Below are 17,053 nucleotides of genomic sequence, written 5' to 3'. Positions count from 1 at the left end.
ATAGTTAGGACAGACTGAACCAGAACAAGACCAGAACTTGGCCAGGTAAACACCAAGCCCTACAGCTTCATGGCCTGCATTTGAGGCTCCTGGTGGATCTGCTGGACTCGAATGGCCTTGGGTAGCCTTACTCTTCTCCTTGGCGTGGCATCTCCATCATCCTGGCGTCTCCATTACAGTTCAGGGTTAACCCTCCTAGAGTCACACAATGGTGCTTTACAGGCTTCCTGCAGGACCTCTAACCCTGGACCACACTTCCTGGCCTCAGTGGCTTTCTGGGACCCTGTGAACTTTTGCGACCCTATAATTCATGCACTTCTGCATGCCTGCACAGCCAGTGCTGTGGTGATGCTATCAGCTCCCACGGCTGTCGGGCCTCTGTGTACACCGTGGTGGCTGAACTTGGGAGAAACTTGACCCATTTCGCAGCAGGAAAGGTTCACAGCGGCATTCTCTATCCAGTCTTTCTCCTTCAAATGAACTTGTAATTCTAACAAGTTGGAGTCTTCAGTGAGGAACCTTTCCTGGTGTACCACGATAAAGCACAAGGTCCCCCCTCAAGGGAACTCACTCCTGTAACAATTACAGCCATTTTCTCTGCACGGTCCTTGCCAGCAACTTCGATTTACTCGTGCATTCTGTGGTGGTTTGGATGCAAACAGCCCCTGTAGGCTCATATATTTGAAGGCTTGGTCCCTAGTTTTGGGAAGGATTACGAGGTATGGCCTTGTTAGAGGAGGTATGTCACTAGGGTAGGCTTTGAGATTTAAAAAGCCCACACCAGGCCCCGTCTCCTTTCTCTCTGACGTGGACTTGCGGATAAGATGTGAGCTCCTGGCTGCTTCTCCAGCACCAAGCCTGCCAGCTGCCAGGCTTCCTGCCATGACAGTCATGGACTCGCCCTCTGAACCTGAAGTCCCAATTAAATGCTTTCCTTTATAACTTGCCCTGGTCACCGTGTCCCTTCACAGCAATATGATAGTAATTAAGATACTTCCTTATCACAAAACTGAATATTTTTTTATACCTGCCTGCTCCACTGGCTGTTCTCTGCCATCAGATACCTGGACAAGAGCCGGAGTAGTAACCATGCCACAGCTTGGGATACTAGTTGCCTTGCGATTTCCTCTGAGAAACAAGTTAGTTCATTACGCCTGTCTTCAGCCTCACTCAGATTCTCAGGACGTGGGCAGGACGTGCTTAGCCAGAACATGATATGAATGGCCACTAGTCCAGTTCCCAACAGTCCTTTTCCCACTCATGAGCTGAGCCTCCACTGACCACATCTCTTCTGGACTTCCACCAGGGTGCTGCATTATTTTTGCTGACAGACCTTAGGTTTTCTGACCCCAAGCTCTAAACTCTTGTACACCCTTCCACAAGCCAGTTCTAAACCCCTAAGAACCACACAGAGACGGTTATGACAGCAGCAGCCTGCTGTTCAGATGCATTTTCTCATCGCTGTAACAAAGCATCCGGCACAAAGGCAATTTAAGGTGGGTAGACTCAGTCTGGAGAAATGGCTCAGTGGTTAAGAGCACTGCCTGCTCCTACAAAGGTCCTGAGTTCAATTCCCAGCAACCACATGGTGGCTCACAACCATTTATAATAGGAGCTGGTGCCCTCTTGAGGAAGAGGCCTGGCCAGTCATCCTCATCAACTTAGACTGTGAAAGCCAATATGGACAAGTTCAACAGAACCGCATATATGGGCAGCTTCAGCACTACCAGGGCACACGGGCTGCCCGTGCAGGCTTCAGCATTGCCAGGGCACACGGGCTGCCCGTGCAGGCTTCAGCACTGCCAGGGCACACATTTCATTCATTTAAAGCTGACCTAAGAAGTAGAGAATCTGAAATCCCCCCCAATGGCCAGACCGTGGCATAGTGACTGAAGGAACCAAGGCAAAGCCCACAGCCTCCTCTAGCTTTCAGACACTAGAACAGGAAAGCCTACTATAATTTAAGTAGTACAAACCAGAAAAATGTGGAACGCTCTCAGATCCATTTAAGAAAACCATAGATATTTTCTACTTTAAAGACACAAAGACTCAGAACAGTAGCGAAAGTTATGGGACCTAGCAGAAGAATAACAAGCTAACACATGCTGTAGAAATGAGGTTCAGTGCCAGAATTAAGGGTGGTCTGTATCAGGAAATCTAGTCACTGAATGTTTTACAAAATGAAAGGGGAGTTGGCAAGATGACTCAGCAGTTAAAGGCACTTGCAGCAAAGCCTGATGACCTGAGTTCAATCCCCAAGACCCACATGGTGGAAGGAGAGATCAATGCTAGAAAGCTGCTCTCTGGTGTCTATACACGTAAAGTGACACGTATGTTCCAGCTCTGTTCCTGATGTGAAAACCACAAGCCTGTTCTGCACACTGGCTGCTGCCCTGTGGCATGATTACACATGCCCTAGAATAACCAGCTCATGTCCCTAGAACACAGAGGCAGTCAATGTCTACCCAGGTCCCTGGATCAGCCCACCCTTCCTGTTTGGTTTTGGTTCTTTTCCTTGCTGGGTTGCTGATCTAGAAATGCCTGGGTTCCAGGGACCCTCAGGCTTTAGCCTGAGTAACTGGGAATACAGGTATGAGCCATTGTCCCTGGCCATCTTTTCCTCTTGAGGCATCTGATGTTGGCCACTTTATACCCATGGCCAAATACTCTAGAGGTGTCAGTATGAGGTATCCCCAGTTTCTCTCCTTCCAGTTCCCCCTGAGCCTTATCCCTCTTACCCAGTTTTCAGCCCCGGCACACCACCAGAGTGCTCTGAGCAACATCTCCACTGCTTCTGATTCTGGATCATGAATGTGGCCCTCCTCGTTGATTTGCTAACACAATTCTAAACCCTATGTAGACTCACACCCTCATAAGTCAACACGCATCTCTGCCTCCTCCTCGCCTGCCTGAACTCTAAATGATGACCTCTACCCTGTACGCTCAGCCCGAAGGCCCTAGAGGAGGTGATGAACACCACCCAGCACACAGCTCCTGCAGGGCAGAGCCACTTCCAGCCGCTCACTCCAGCGGTGTGGGTGTCTACCTGCGGCTGTACCTACCTATTGTACTAGGTTTGATGTCTGTCAGTGCTGATGATTCTAGAATGGTGGCAACACAGAAAAGGAGGAGGAGGAAGGCAACAGACAGGCAGGGAAAGTCAACAACGCACTTTATTTCACAGGAGAGCAGTGCCAGCTCTGAGGTGTGCAGGTTGGTTGCACAGTCTGTGTTTACATAGTGAAGAACCAGCCATTTTATTTCCCACTCACTGAGCAGCTATGGTGCTTTTTATTTATTTGAGGCACAAATGACACTTGAACACAAAGTGGCCCTGGACCCTTTTGAACACCGAAGTGGGATGAGTATCCACCAAACAGCTGGGGGGGGGGCACAAAAGGCTACTTCTTTGCCTCTGCCATGGAGGCCTGGGGTGAGGATGCTCTCCTGGAGCTGGCTTTCTGATCGAGTCTAGGTGGCTTCTGACATCTCTTTACCCAGCTTCCCTCCATCAGCTAACTTCTCCCAGAAGAACTGTATTTGAGGCAGTATGAAACTGTCCCAGCAAAGTCTCTGGTGTCATGGGCTAAGAACCAGCTTAGGAGGAAACAGGAACTGTGGCAAGGCCTGTTTCTTCTGGAGCTTTGAACTCTGTCTTGTAAGCCAGGAGAAAGTGGTGAAAGCCCCTGGGATCTTCCCCAGGCCTGACATGAGGGCTATAAGGCCAAGAGAGCTGAGAACTCAAAGGAGGGCTCCCTTCAACCTGCAGCCCCTCCCTATGTGGTCTCCAAGCCCTATTTTAATACCCTTTCCTAAGGCTAAGTATCAGAGGGAGGGGGTGTGCCATCACAGGAGAGGGACAGTTATTTAAAGAGCTGATTAAATTAGAAAGGAACCAGGGGAGGGTGTCTGATTTTCCCTGGGTCCTCCTGAAGCACCAGCTACAGACTGAGAAACCCAGATTAAGGTGTCCAGGGCAGGGCGGACTTCCCCTAGCGACACTAGTCCCTTCAAGTGGTGGGGATGTTTGAAGCGACTGTCCCAGCAAGTGGCAGGGGACACACAATTGATGCTTCTGAAGCCTCCTCTGTAAGAGATCAAGGTCTCAGGCAGTGAGTTACTGATAACAAGACCCCGGCCGGGCTTATGTGGGTGTGGGGGTCCAGGCTGGTGAAGAAGTCTATGATGGGTTAGACTCTCCTCCTCAGCTGTGAATCTCCAACAGGGGCACTGACACCATCTTGCCCTCCCCAGCGAATAAATGACTTGCCAACCAAAGACCCAACCCACAAAAGTCAAGTCTGGTTCAGGGAAGAGGGCAAATGTGGAGGTCAAGAAGACAGACCCTTGAAAATACTGTGTAGCTAAAGTGCTCCTTCAGGGCTGCCTTACCTATCAATGCACGTGCCATGGTGGGCGTGAGCACACGCACAGGATTGAGTTGGAGGAACAAATCAGCTCCATTTGTGTCTCAGAAGGGTTATAAACACTAAAACCTTCCACATATCCATGGGGTGAGACCCGCCCTCCTCCTACCCAGTGTGGGGCGAGGCCCGCCCTCTCCTCCCTCCTATTTGCTTAGTCCTTCTAGAAAAGGGAAATTCCAAAAGTAAGTCCCAGGAAGCCCCTCACCCGCACACCAGGCTTCAGGTTAGAACCAAGGACAAGACGCTTTGGCCAAGAATCTGGTACCAAGCTCCCATACCATACCCTTTCAGTATTCATAGCACACACCCTTTTCTGGAACCTTCTCCATCCAGATCGTGTTCCTAGGAGGCTGTGGTGCTGTGACATCAGCATGTGGTTTTATCAAAATCACGGTGGGAAGTGGGATTATTTCACCTGTGTCAGGAGAGTCCACCGATGCTTCTGACCTCTCATCACAAACTGCACAAGGAAAACCTCAGCAACTGACCATTTTACCTCCCAGGTGGGTGGAGTGGTTGGAGAAGGCCAGTAGGTAGAAATTAGAGACTTGCCTGAGAAATTCAAACACTCCCTATAACGTGGGTAAGAACAAAGAAGGGCGCCGTCTGGTCTCTAGTCCTTGCCATGGTGGCTCTGCTTCTGCTCCCATCTAGGTGACTGCAGGCTCACCCTTGAACACCGACCGCATTTGCAACCCACACAGTGTATCCTTCAACTTCCAAAACCACCTTCCCACAGGGACTTCCCTGCAGGAGTCGTGCAGAATTAGTAAGACAGAGAATCTAGTCCAACTTTACATTACTGTACAGGTAACAAATCTTCACACACAGCACAGCCCTGCTCGGAAGCTTCTATGTATTTACAAACACACAGTTGTACATATATACATGTTAACAAAATACAGGGCACTCTAAAAATTAGATCCATCTTAATACATTTTTAACGTTATTCAATCAATACTTTTAAAAATTATTTCCCCATAATCTAAAGTAACTCCCTGCCCCACAAACTAATATGGTTTTCTGCTTACATTTTTCCCTGTGAGAATTTCTTTTTCCTTGTTCCTTGATATCGCCCCCAAACACTCTTCTGGCTTCCTTTAGCATGAGTCTGGGCATCTGTCCTCCTAGTTCTGTCTGGAGCATCCCTCTCCAGCAGCCGGGTGTCCTCAGGAATCCAGTTCCAACTGCTCTTGATTCTCACTGAGTCTTAACATAAGCTGCTGTTCATAGTAGAGACTTTTGGCATAGTTGATTTCCTGTGATAACTTGACAGCAAGGACCTCAGATTTCACATGCACCTAGAGAGAGACAAGGATGAGCACGCTGCCCTGAGACAGGGCAGCCAACCACACAGAGAGGGCAAGATACAGCACCCAAGAACAGTTCCCATCTGAGCAGCCAAGACAGTGTGTCTGGTTCACTCTGATCCAGCTTTAGTTTATATCCCAGTTACTACAAGCAGACTATCACCACCAGCACTTGTGACCAGAGTGGATGAGATTCCAGTCAGAGGTAAGACAGGGACAATGGACTGAACTTCTTATTCAAGTCCAAAGCCTGGTGGTGGCCAGCACAGGAAAAAGAGTCAGTAAACACAGGCCTAAATCCGTTATTACCCAGAACACTACACAGCTAGCTCGCCCTGAAAGCGGGAGACAGTGGTGGAGAGGCACACTTGGTGGAAAATGCACACTTTGGGGCATTAACTTTTAATCAACCAGCTCTAATTTAAGCCAATGATCCCCATTTGAGCTCATTCCTGAGAGAATGGGGAATGTTGAAGAGCTCCAGAGGAGAGACCCAGCAAGATGGCTTTTCTGGTCTACAGAAAGACCAGAGATGCACATGGCCGCTCTGAAGGGTGCAGGACCGACAGGTGGTCCTGCTGCTACTTCCTCGCAAGTGCTCTGCTGTGGGTGCTGGACCAGCTCAGCAGAGTAAGGCGCTCTGAGGTGTAGACACAGCATGGGGATCAGGTGGGTCATCCGGGTCTGAGCCCCAGCTTGCGCCAGAGTTGCCAAGTGGCCTGAAGAAGCCACCTGCCCTGACCCCTCCCCTAACAGCATTGAGGGAACAGCAGGAAGTGCGTGCTAGAAGGCAGCAGGGCATCTCTACCTAGACGTTCTGGCACAACACCTCTCAATTTGCGGAGATAAAGTATCATTTTTATTTACAAACACCTATCAAATGTGCCTCACGCTAGTTGTCAGCATAGATCAAAGAAAAACAATACAGTGCGTTCCCTGTCACCCTCCTGGACTCACGGCATCATCAGCACTCGGCACTGTGTTTCAGGGACACAAATGCAGGAGAACACACCCAGGGTGTCCGGTAGAGCAGGTGGTCCACATGAGTGACAAGGAACAGCTGTACTCACCATTGGCTTCTGGTGGGACGGGCCTGGGATGGACACACCACTGCTGGAGTTGGCAGCTTTCTTGGTCACCTGCACATACACCTTCCCGTGGTCTTTGGAGACAAGGCAGTGGTAGAGGTCATCATACTTGACCTCGAGGAAAATGGCCTCTCGGTCTATGTAGTCCCCACTCTTCAGGAAGTACACGGCTTTGGAGGAGATGAGGACACAGTAGCTATCGATATTCTCCACGGCTATGAAGCTGTGTGGGGAGAGAGAAGAACACGTGATGCTTAGCTGTTCCATGTTGGGGACAGGCCATCCCTGAGGTTTCTGGGGTCTGGAGCCTAGGCTTTACCCAGGCTTCCCAATTACCACGTGTGTGGCTTCATTACTCTGGGCCTCAGTTTCCCCATTTGTAAGTTTGTGTTAGGAAGAACTTGGCCATATGGGTATATGCTGGAGGCCCATACCCACGGCACACTCTCAGCTGCAGGATGCTCATGAACAAGGGATATTGGCCAAGAGTTCCAGAAACAGAAACAAACTCCTGTTCTGAAATGGGCTTTGTGGGGTGCTCAGTGAGCTTTTGGGGTGCTCAATGAGCTTTAGGATAGTTACGACTTAGAGAAACACAGACCAGCTAGACCCTGAGAGACAACAGTGGGGGCTTGATGATGTGAGGGGACAGGTCTGCCAGACTGCACAGCCAGGGTCTGCACACCTGCATTTATGTCTTCCCTCTGACCCCTGATCAGTACAACCAGGGACACAGGGCTTGAGACACCACTTCCATCTCAGAACTATAGTCATGGCGGCTAAGAGATCCCAGGCCACTAAGAAATAACTTAGCTTTGAAAAAGAAAAAGACTGAGCCCTCAGCACCTTCAGACTGATGTGGAGATTTATGTAAGTCACACCTCTCTGTTCGGCTGCTGAGCCAGGAGGTCAGCCTGGAAGACACAGCGACAGCCTTCCTAGTTTGGTAGCTGCCTGTATCTTATGCTGGCCTTTCATAGTGTGCCTGAGCGCCAGGGACAGCAAGGCACCCTGGGTGACGGCAAGCATACTAAGAGCTGACTGACACAGGCTGCTGTGACCCTTGGGGTTTTAAGTTATGTTTGCTCGGCGTCAAGGCTCCACCTGGTACTGCCATGGATCCAGGTCCAGGGTAGCCTTGGTCCAGGGTCACAAGGCACAAAATCCTCAGAGAGGGCAGAATCACTGAGGGCAGTAGAAGGCCAGCAAGCAGGGGCTGTCCTGTCAGGCCCACGCGTGGCTGGGCCTCCTTCTCCCCTCTGCAGCAGACCTCTATCTAGGTTACACTTCACTTCCTCCCTCCTCCCCAGCCAGAGTCACCGTCCTGACTCTCGAAAGCCCTGGCTCTTGATTGCTGATATTTCAACACCTTGGCCTGCCAAGGCACTGCCAGAGATTTCATTCTGCCTCCAGGCTAAGCATCCTGTCTCTCAGTGGTGCTCTAAGCCTGGGCGTGGTCCACTGCACACCCATATGACTTCCTGAGTACCCACCACTGAGTCAGTCAGAGTCAGTCACCGTGTGGACTTGCTAAATACTCACCTTGTTCTAGTCGTCATTTTAACTATGGCTCCCATGACAAAAATTGGGGTTTGCTGTTCTCATTTAACTGGTTGGCAATGCTGAGAATGTAGACTTATAAAGTCTCACTGCCAAAATTAGCAGCGCCCAGCGGCCCTCCTTGCTCAGCTGGCTTAGTACAGCTTCCTCGTGAGAGGCACTCTGAGAGGCAGGGGCCACATTGCTAAGTGAGGAGACGGGAATGGGGGAGGGCATGGGGAGACAGAAGGAAGAGGGCAGGCACATCACAGGACCAGCTGGAACCGGATGGAAAATGAAGGAAACAGTCAGGAACAACTTTGTTCTGGAGCACAGGCGGGCAAGGAGCTCAGCCATGAAGGATGTCCCCGACTCTTTGAGGGGCTCCAAAGGTGGCTAGGAAGCAAGGTGATAACAGGCACACATGTTATAGCATCCTGCCGAGACTGGCTCCATCCTTCACCAAGGCGCCTCTGAGGACTTGGTAACACTGAGAAAGATACTTGTACACCTAAGGGCATGCGGGCTGGTCCTGAGCACACTTCCCAACTGCTTTCTAGGAGGCTGCCATGTCTTAGTCCTCTTACAGGCCAGGAAACCTAAGGAGAAATGGTGGCTCCTGAAAGGCAGACAGCACGGTGAGGGAAAACTGGGCTAGGCAGGCAAGGAGGGTCCACAAGCCCTCTGGCAAGGGAGCTTGTATTTTGGTAGCTCAGTGCCCTCATCTCTGAGGGAGATGGTGCTGCCTACTAGCCCCTTCAGTTAACACCACATGGAGAGGACCCATGATGGACAGAACAAGCCAGCACAGCAGCCCTAGTTGCCACATTGGCACTCTGGGCACAGGAGCCCTGCTCATGCCCTGGGGCTGCTGCGGCTGCTCTTACATTCATTGTCTTAAGGCCTTCAAAGCAACGTCAAATCAGAACCAAGGGCAGAGTTAGGGGAGAAAGCACTGGGTAATGACCCAGGGCCTGGGTAGCCAATGGCTGTCTCCCCATCTTTGCTGAGGCTTCCCCTGCAAAACATTACTCAAGGTCAAGTTTTGGGGTCCCATCAACAGCACTCTGTCATTCTGCTTGCTCCCCACCCCCATACACAAAACAATCTGGAAACCGTATCAAAGATTCATTCAGACGGCTCCCGAGCAGCCCCTTCACATGCTCATCCTGAACTTGTCACTCGTGGTGAGGAGTGGGGGTGGGGGCAAAGCAGTGCTCTCTTGGCTCTTCCCTCCCCTGACCTACTCACTCCTGCCTTTGTTCCTCTGTGCCCGCACCCCTGCCAGCCATGGCGGGACACCATACTTTGATACCTGGACTTGGACTTCCACTCCCGCTCCTCGCTGCTGCTGGCCCACAGATGGGCTGATGAAAAGCCTCGTGGGTGACAGGAGGGACACTGTCTGTCCATGATCTGTTGACTCATAGGGCAGAGAGGTCCTCTCTGTAAACCCAACCACTGGACACCCCGCGAAACACAGCTCAGATTTCTTTTAGGACAGAGACTCTACCCTCCGTGGCAGGCAATGGGGAGCAAGTGCAAAGGAGTGAAAGTCCTTTTCTCCCCGTTTTATGGCCCTCTCCTCCCAAACAGGTCTGCCTGACTTGCTAGACCGTGAGCTTGATGAGGAACACCACCGAGTTTGTACTTGGCAAGGATTCTGAAGGTGACAGTAAAGACACCAGGAGGTCTGGAGGAGTTCAACTGCACAGGTGTGCAGCGCTGGCTGTGGGATGCCAGGGCTGTGAGTCTCTCAGAACTTTTATCTGAGCAGCCGGGTAACCTGTCAGTCACAAGTCTTGTGGTGTCAAACATCGCTGACAGATTAGTTCCTGGCTGGGAAAGTGAAGCTGGAGCTAGGGCTGGGGCTGAGACACAGTGCCCACCGAGCCATGGAAGGCCCTGGGATACATTCCCAGCAAAGAAAGGGGGGAGGCGAGGGGAAGGGACAGAGAGGGAGAGAACAAAGGGGATTTTCACTATCATTTGTTTTCTGAATTCTGTTTGATTCTGTTAGCCATGTAAATGAGTTGGCTTCATTGCAAGACGAAGATGGCATTTAAGCATGCTACTTCAGCATTTTAGCATGCTACTTTGGGGAGGATCCTCTTCTTCAAAGGTGTGCCCCCCCACACCTCTAGGAGACAAATACCTAAGGAGAGAAGCGTAAGGTTTCCAAATCCGTCTTGATTTTTTTTTATATACTTTTCTGTATTTAAGAAAAAAAATCTTTTAAGCATTACTTTCTATCTAAATGGCTAAAGACCCCAAGGGCCACTCTGCTGAGGCAGTAGCTCCTCGGGCCTGCAATCTGAGTGGTGGCCTTGCTGAAATACCAGAAGTCGGCATCTCACGGGAAACAAGCAAATGGAAAGACAACTAAAGCAGACCCTGGCCGCAAAGCAGGCGCTGCTCAGAAAGCGGATCCTATAGGCAAGCGCTATTTTAACAGCAGCTTCATCCCGGGCCTGGATTAAGGCTGAGAAGGAATAACAGAGGCACCGCTGATGAACCTGCTGTGAGGCCTGAGCAGACCTTAAATTGGATGGCAGTGACAATCTGTTCAATACTGTTTAATTAAATGGAAAAAAACCCACAAAACTAAATGCAACTTGATGTGGGAGATCAAAGTTGAAGCTGCTGCGGTGCTGGGGACTTGTGGGGCTTTGCTCCGTCAGGAAGTCATTACACAATATTTTCCAGAAGTAAAACAGTGAGTCTAACTGGAAAAAAATGTGGAAACATTTAGTTAGCACAGTAGAGCAAGGTATTAAAGACCCTTTTAACGGGTTAACTCTGAGGGAAATATGCAAATAATGAGGTTCTTAAACATGTTTTTAATTACAAATCTAGGATAAAAGTCAGAGGCAGAAGTCAGCACCGAGGTTTTCCTGAGCACCCCTTCCTGCAGACAGATGTCTGGACCACTCACATTGCCCTGGGGACAGGCTGGTAAGTGAGGACACTCTGAGCCATGCCTGCCACAGACCCTGCTGACCTCCTGTATGCCCAGGAAGACTGAGGTCACATGCCTCCCTTACCACCCACTGGCCAGGTTCCACCCTCAGCTTGGGTGGAGACACAGGGTTTTCATCTTCAAAGTCAAAATTCATTCCGGCAGTCACTGTGCCCAGATCACATGAACGTCAAGCATTTCATGAAGTCGATTTCACTGGTTTCACCCTGACTCCAGATCAGTTCCCTGGTCTGTTTCCCATGTGTGCACCACGTGGGCAGGAATCCCATGGTGACTGGACTATGCTGTTTTCCCCCTCGTGCTTTCTAGCCTTATGTCATTCGATTACAAATGAATCTTGTTGCAAAGACCAGGGATGGTTTGGATAGTATAGAGGTAGGTTAGCAAAGAATCTAAAATATAACACTCAAGGGTCTATAATTTTACTTAGCCTACCCTTCTTTTTGAGACAGGAATACCTATAGCCCAGGCTCACTATGCAGGGTGGCTGAGGACAACTTTGAACTTGTGATCCTTCTGCCTCCAATCCCAAGTGCAAATACCACTACTTTTGGTTTAGGCAGTGCTGGGGATGGAGCCCAGCTTCAGTGTATGCTAGGAAGTACTCTATCAGCCTAGCTACATCCCTCAACCCTTACTTAACCTTTGATAGCACCCCTAAAGCTCCAGGGATTGGGAAGTGGGACAGTTCCACACAAGCGTTGAACTTAATGAATGACTCGGATCCCAGGCACTGCTCTGGGTTTGGAGGGTTCTCGAGCGAGTGGACACCCTAGCCATCAGTGGCTCCCATTCTAGTAGTCTATACCACGCCCTGCTTGGCTGAGAAGTGACTCTCTAGTTGGAGGCCCAAAGTCCCATCAACAATGTAGTATATGGGCAGTCTCAGCCCTCTCAGCCTTCAGAAGCAGATATCTAAATGTCTGTTGTTGAAGCCACTCTGTGCACGGCATGCTGCTAGGGAGCAAAGCCTTATCTAGAGAAGCTCCAGTGACAGCATGGCAGGACACATCTAGGAAGATGCCATATCCCATCTCTTAAATCCTGGACTTCATTTTCTATGTCCCCGTTCCCATAAGATATGAGATGTGAGTCGAGGCCTCTCTGGTACTGTCTCCACCAATGACACTAAAGACCATGCCAGGAACCAATCTCTCCCTGAACCCTTCCATCAGCCAGCAACACCACAGTGTTCAGATCCTCCCTAGCTCGCCTCGCCTTAGAAGACACAAGTTACTATGCCCCAGATGCAGTCCTCTCACGTCTGGGCAAGTCACAGAGCACTTTACATTCTGAGGGCTTCCACAGAATATTGCCAAGGACAGCCATGACTGCCACATCAGTTAAAATCTCAGTAGCTGAAAATGTGACAAGATCCTGGGTTACTAAAAGGGTGACAAAACAATCAAGAAAACACATTTCCAGAACATTCTATGGGCAGTGGTTTGTGGTTCATTTTGCTGGTGTTCTATAGCAAACACTGAATACCAAAGTTTAAGGAAACTGTTTATAGGAAAACCATCTTCTAACACCCCACGCCCCGGCCTCTCTTTGAGCTACCTCCACAAAGACTCACGCTGCAGAGTCAGCATAGCAAGGTCCACTCTGAAACAGACTCCAAGTCACTCCCTCCAGTAAAGGCCATTTATAAGTAGTTATATTGAGATCTATCAGACATTCAGGACAAGCAAGCCTTCAGCCTTTCTCAAGGCTGAAACTCCTGAGTAACTGGGACGTTTCTCAGACTCAAAGACAGACAAGGAAACACAGTGGACCCATTTCTTCAGCCCCCACTTACAACTCATCTTGGATGTTGTCTGTCAGCTTGAAGAGCTGCTCCTGTCCTTCTGCCTGACTCTCAGAATAGCGAGGAAGCAATCCCTGGGGGCCAGTGCAGCAGCGCGGCTTCCGAACCCTCTGGGCTTGGGTCCTAGAGGGACAAATGGACAGGAAGAGGTTAAGTGTCAAGGTTGAAATGATTTTCCATCCTCATTTGGAAAGGCACTGCTTATAGACAGGAGGAAGCTGCAGCAGGGCTGTGTGGGCTACAGCATGCCCACTGTGAATTCAGACTGGGCCTCACAATCCTTTGGCTACAGGACTATTGGCTTAATCAGCTGACTTCCTTGGCCTCAATCTCTCTTTCTGTGTAATGAGCTGGCACAACCCACCTCTTGGTTGTGGGAGCAAATAAGAGAGTACCAGTACCCCCATCAGGCTTGTGCTGAAGAGGATAGGTGACCGACCCATCACTGCAGCTCTGTAAGGTTCCCAATGGACCATACCGGTTTATTACGTTTTGCTAGGGATCTCTTTGGGTTGGCCTCTGGGGACGTGCAGTGGCTTCAGGAGGAATACCAACGGGCCTGGGCTTTAGTATGACCTGCTATGCTGCCAGGCTCCTGAGCGGTGAACTAGTCTCCTGAGCAAAGGGTAAGGAATGCAGTGGCCATGTGAAGGGACTAGTCCTAGGACACAGCAGCAGCCCTAACTCATGCCACTTGGCTGCTGGTTGCCCAAAAGAATCTGCTTTGCTATGGCTTTCAGGGTCGGCTGCTGTTGTCTTTTTCCACAAACCATAGACAGGGTAATTGATAAATACTTTTTGGTGTTTTCCTAGAATCAGGAGTCCATATTTGTCTTGGAAAGGCGGTGCATACTTCAGATGACTGATAAGAGCGCACTGGGTCTGTCCTCGGCCTTGTACTTGCTGTACTCTTTATTATTTGTTCCTGGAACCCACTGAAGGAAAACATCCCTCTCTAGACATAGCTCAAAGGGAGGAGCAGGCAGCCACACTGAATCAGCACTTTAGGACCATGGACTGGTGGGAGTGGAGAGTCTGACAGGGAGAAGTGTCCTGCAGGGCAGGTCGGGGTAGGACCCGGGAAGCAGCAGCCTGGAACTTGCCACAGGCTATCTGCAAAGCTAAGATCATTGCATGTGTTTCTGAACCCAGGTCAGGCTGAGTTCAGCAGGCTCTGGTTCCAGAAGGTGCCATGGGGGTGTTTGATAGCTCGTAGGAAGCCAGATCTCCCATCCCCCTCACACATACAAGTCTCAAATACTTAGTTATGAGGGTGTCTTGTGTCCTTTTAGCTTTGGTTTGCAGGAGTCATGTGGAAAGTTGGAGGAGGATGCAGGGGCTTGCACTGAGGGACTGACTGGGTAATGGGGTGGTTTCAATTATAGCACATATTATACATATTCCCGCTGTGCTTAGTCTCAATCCTTCCAATGGCTCTCACCCCAGAGTTCTCCCTGAAAGCAGGGATAGCGGTACAGGCAGACACTGTGAGTCCACTGGGAGAGGAACCTCTTAAGGGCTCAGCTATGGATGCCAGCAGATCACCATATGTGAGGGGATCCTAGGAAGGAGCTGGGTAGACTTTTCTAGGTGGCATACTCTAGCCTCTTGGCCTGGCAAAACAACTGCTGCCATTTTACTATCTAGACAGACCAATGACATGTTTCCCCCAAAGAATTCCCATGGTTCTTTTGCCTGAAGGGGCCACTGGCTGCTACACAGAAGACCAAAGACCCCTCCAAGAGGCAGACGGGGGAGTCACTTTCACTTTCCTACCTCCTTTCAACTAAGTTTGACTTTCCCGGGGTGCCGCTGTCTGGTTCACCAGGGACAGCAAAGGGTAGCTGTGAAAAGGGAACCTTTGTGGAGAAGTGTCCTATTCCTCCAAAAGGCCTGCTTTTCTCAGGGATCACCACTGCAGGGAAGGGGAAACCGACAGTGAACTGCATCCTCCTAAAAGGACCTAAGGAAGTCTGCCAAATCAATGAAAGGTGGCAGACTGCTCCTGAGCTCCTAGAAGTCACACCTCACACCAACTATGGGCCAACTGAGAATGGAGGAAACTGTGCCCCACACTACCAAAAAATTTAAGTGCACACAGTAATTCCTTGGCTCAGCAGCTTCCTCTAGAGCCCCTTCCTTTAACCTTATCTCTACTCTCAATATATTATCTTCTAGCGTGCAAACTACAAAGCCACAGAAATACCCAGAATGAGCAGGTAGAACAGCTCCTTCGTGGATCCTCATCTCCTCTCTGTCTTCCCCGCAGACAGCAAACTACCCCTAATTTTTATGGTCCTCTCTACCAAACACCAAGGGCCATGCTGGACTCAGTGCTTAGTGCTAGGGCCTGGAGGAGCACACTGTGATGCTTGAGGTCATTTTCATGTCACTAGGATATTCAAAGAAAAACCCACAGCCTCCCCCCACTGAGAGGACACACCTCTGTAAATGAGGGGTTGGTTCCCTTAGAGGGGAGACTGGCAAGCATTCTTTCGAGAGGCAGAAAGACAGATTAAGATACTCTTCCTCATTCTTCTTTGTCAGTGACTACAGCTAGTTTTTCTCCTCTAAAACAACTAAAATTTCAAGTTCTCATGTCCAAGTTGGTAGGCTGTGAGCAGGTGTTGGGGGATAGGGTTTAAAGTCTCCGTGAGAACAAATCTGGCAGAAACGTTACGAAGTAACCTTCACCAGGGAAATGGAACCACTGTATGGTAGAACCGTTCTCATACTCAGTATGTATGGTGGTGACACATACATGCAATTGTAGTGTTTGGGAAGCAGAGATGAAGCCAGCAAGACTGAAGCCAGCCAGGCCTACTTAGACTTTGTCTCAAAAACAACAACAACAAAAAACAAAACAAAAAACAAAAACCAACCCACTAAAACCAAAAGCACCCAAACACAAACAAAATATAATAATATATTGTATAAAATATATATCAGTAGAGGCAGACTTAACATTGCACAAGGTCCTAAGAATACATACAAACAATCATACCCATGTACATATGTACACACACACACACACACACATGAACTCAAATCACCCTTATAAACAAGCGCTTCTGCAAGTAACAGCAATCCTGCATTTGTTCATGCTCTGTGCCTCAGTTTTACAAGACTGACTGTTACGTCACTATCCTGTGTCCCAGTGAGCCAAGTACTGGGAAGACGACAATAGGATGGCTTCCCCCTGCTCTGTTCGAAGTCTGCCATTGTCACTGGCCTTTTTCTTTATTTGAACAAACATCATCTACAGCCCCACTACTGACCACTGCCTGGGTGTCTTCTGCATCCAGGCACTGTTCCTCCTCCCCCTGGCACAGCCCCAATTCTAAATCTCGTGTCTAATGTCCATGCTTTTCCTTCTTAGGCAGTCTTCCCACCTTCCAAGCCTGTTCTGGCACACTAGTGCTGTCTATAGGTCCTAATCATGCTGGGTCTGTTGGGAGGATTCACTTCTGTCTGCTTACTAACACCCTGTGCTACGGATGTCTATGACATATCTGAGACTGGCTAAGTTCTGCTATGATAAGTGATGTGGCTATGAACATGCTTGTCATGTCTCCTGGTGACCTTTGAATTTGGATACATACAAACGCACGCACACATGCATGCACACTTTTTTTTTTTTTGCCAGATTTCAGGATATAAACATTTGCTTAAGAGGAGAGTGTGAGCTACTTAAAAAGGTGCAAAACCATTTTACACTCCTGCCGTGATGTGGTTATGAGACGCTCGCTATCTGCACCCCTTCTAATGTTGGGTACTGACTAGGACAGCACTCTCTAATATGCTGCCACTGGGCACATGAAGTGAGGTCAGTGGGACAAAAGAACTAAATCTGAAATTTACTTTCATATGAGAACCTGTCTCAAAACAAACAAAAGGAAGGA

The 17,053-nt window shown here is 49.5% G+C and overlaps 1 protein-coding gene across 6 annotated transcripts in view; it reads right to left on the bottom strand.

Annotated features, from left to right (window-relative positions):
• Positions 1-3,153: 3,153 nt before the first annotated feature.
• Positions 3,154-17,053, bottom strand: part of Vps13d (vacuolar protein sorting 13 homolog D) — a 227,774-nt gene continuing 213,874 nt past the window's right edge. For 3 of the 6 annotated variants that reach the window (XM_026782068.1, XM_026782067.1, XM_013348600.2), the window contains 3 exons: positions 13,143-13,274; positions 6,808-7,048; positions 3,154-5,728 (listed from right to left, as the gene is read on the bottom strand). In XM_026782068.1, coding sequence (XP_026637869.1) covers positions 5,597-5,728; positions 6,808-7,048; positions 13,143-13,274 — 505 coding nt within the window. In that variant the 3' untranslated portion in view covers positions 3,154-5,596. The remainder of the gene's footprint in view (positions 5,729-6,807; positions 7,049-13,142; positions 13,275-17,053) is intronic. The other 3 variants (XM_026782066.1, XM_013348601.1, XM_013348603.1) reach the window with 1 other exon arrangement.

The sequence above is a fragment of the Microtus ochrogaster genome, chromosome 10 (genome assembly GCF_000317375.1).
Source record: "Microtus ochrogaster isolate Prairie Vole_2 chromosome 10, MicOch1.0, whole genome shotgun sequence".
Lineage (NCBI taxonomy): Eukaryota > Metazoa > Chordata > Mammalia > Rodentia > Cricetidae > Microtus > Microtus ochrogaster.
Note: the sequence above shows the minus strand (reverse complement) of the source record. Positions and strands in the feature narration are given on the sequence as shown.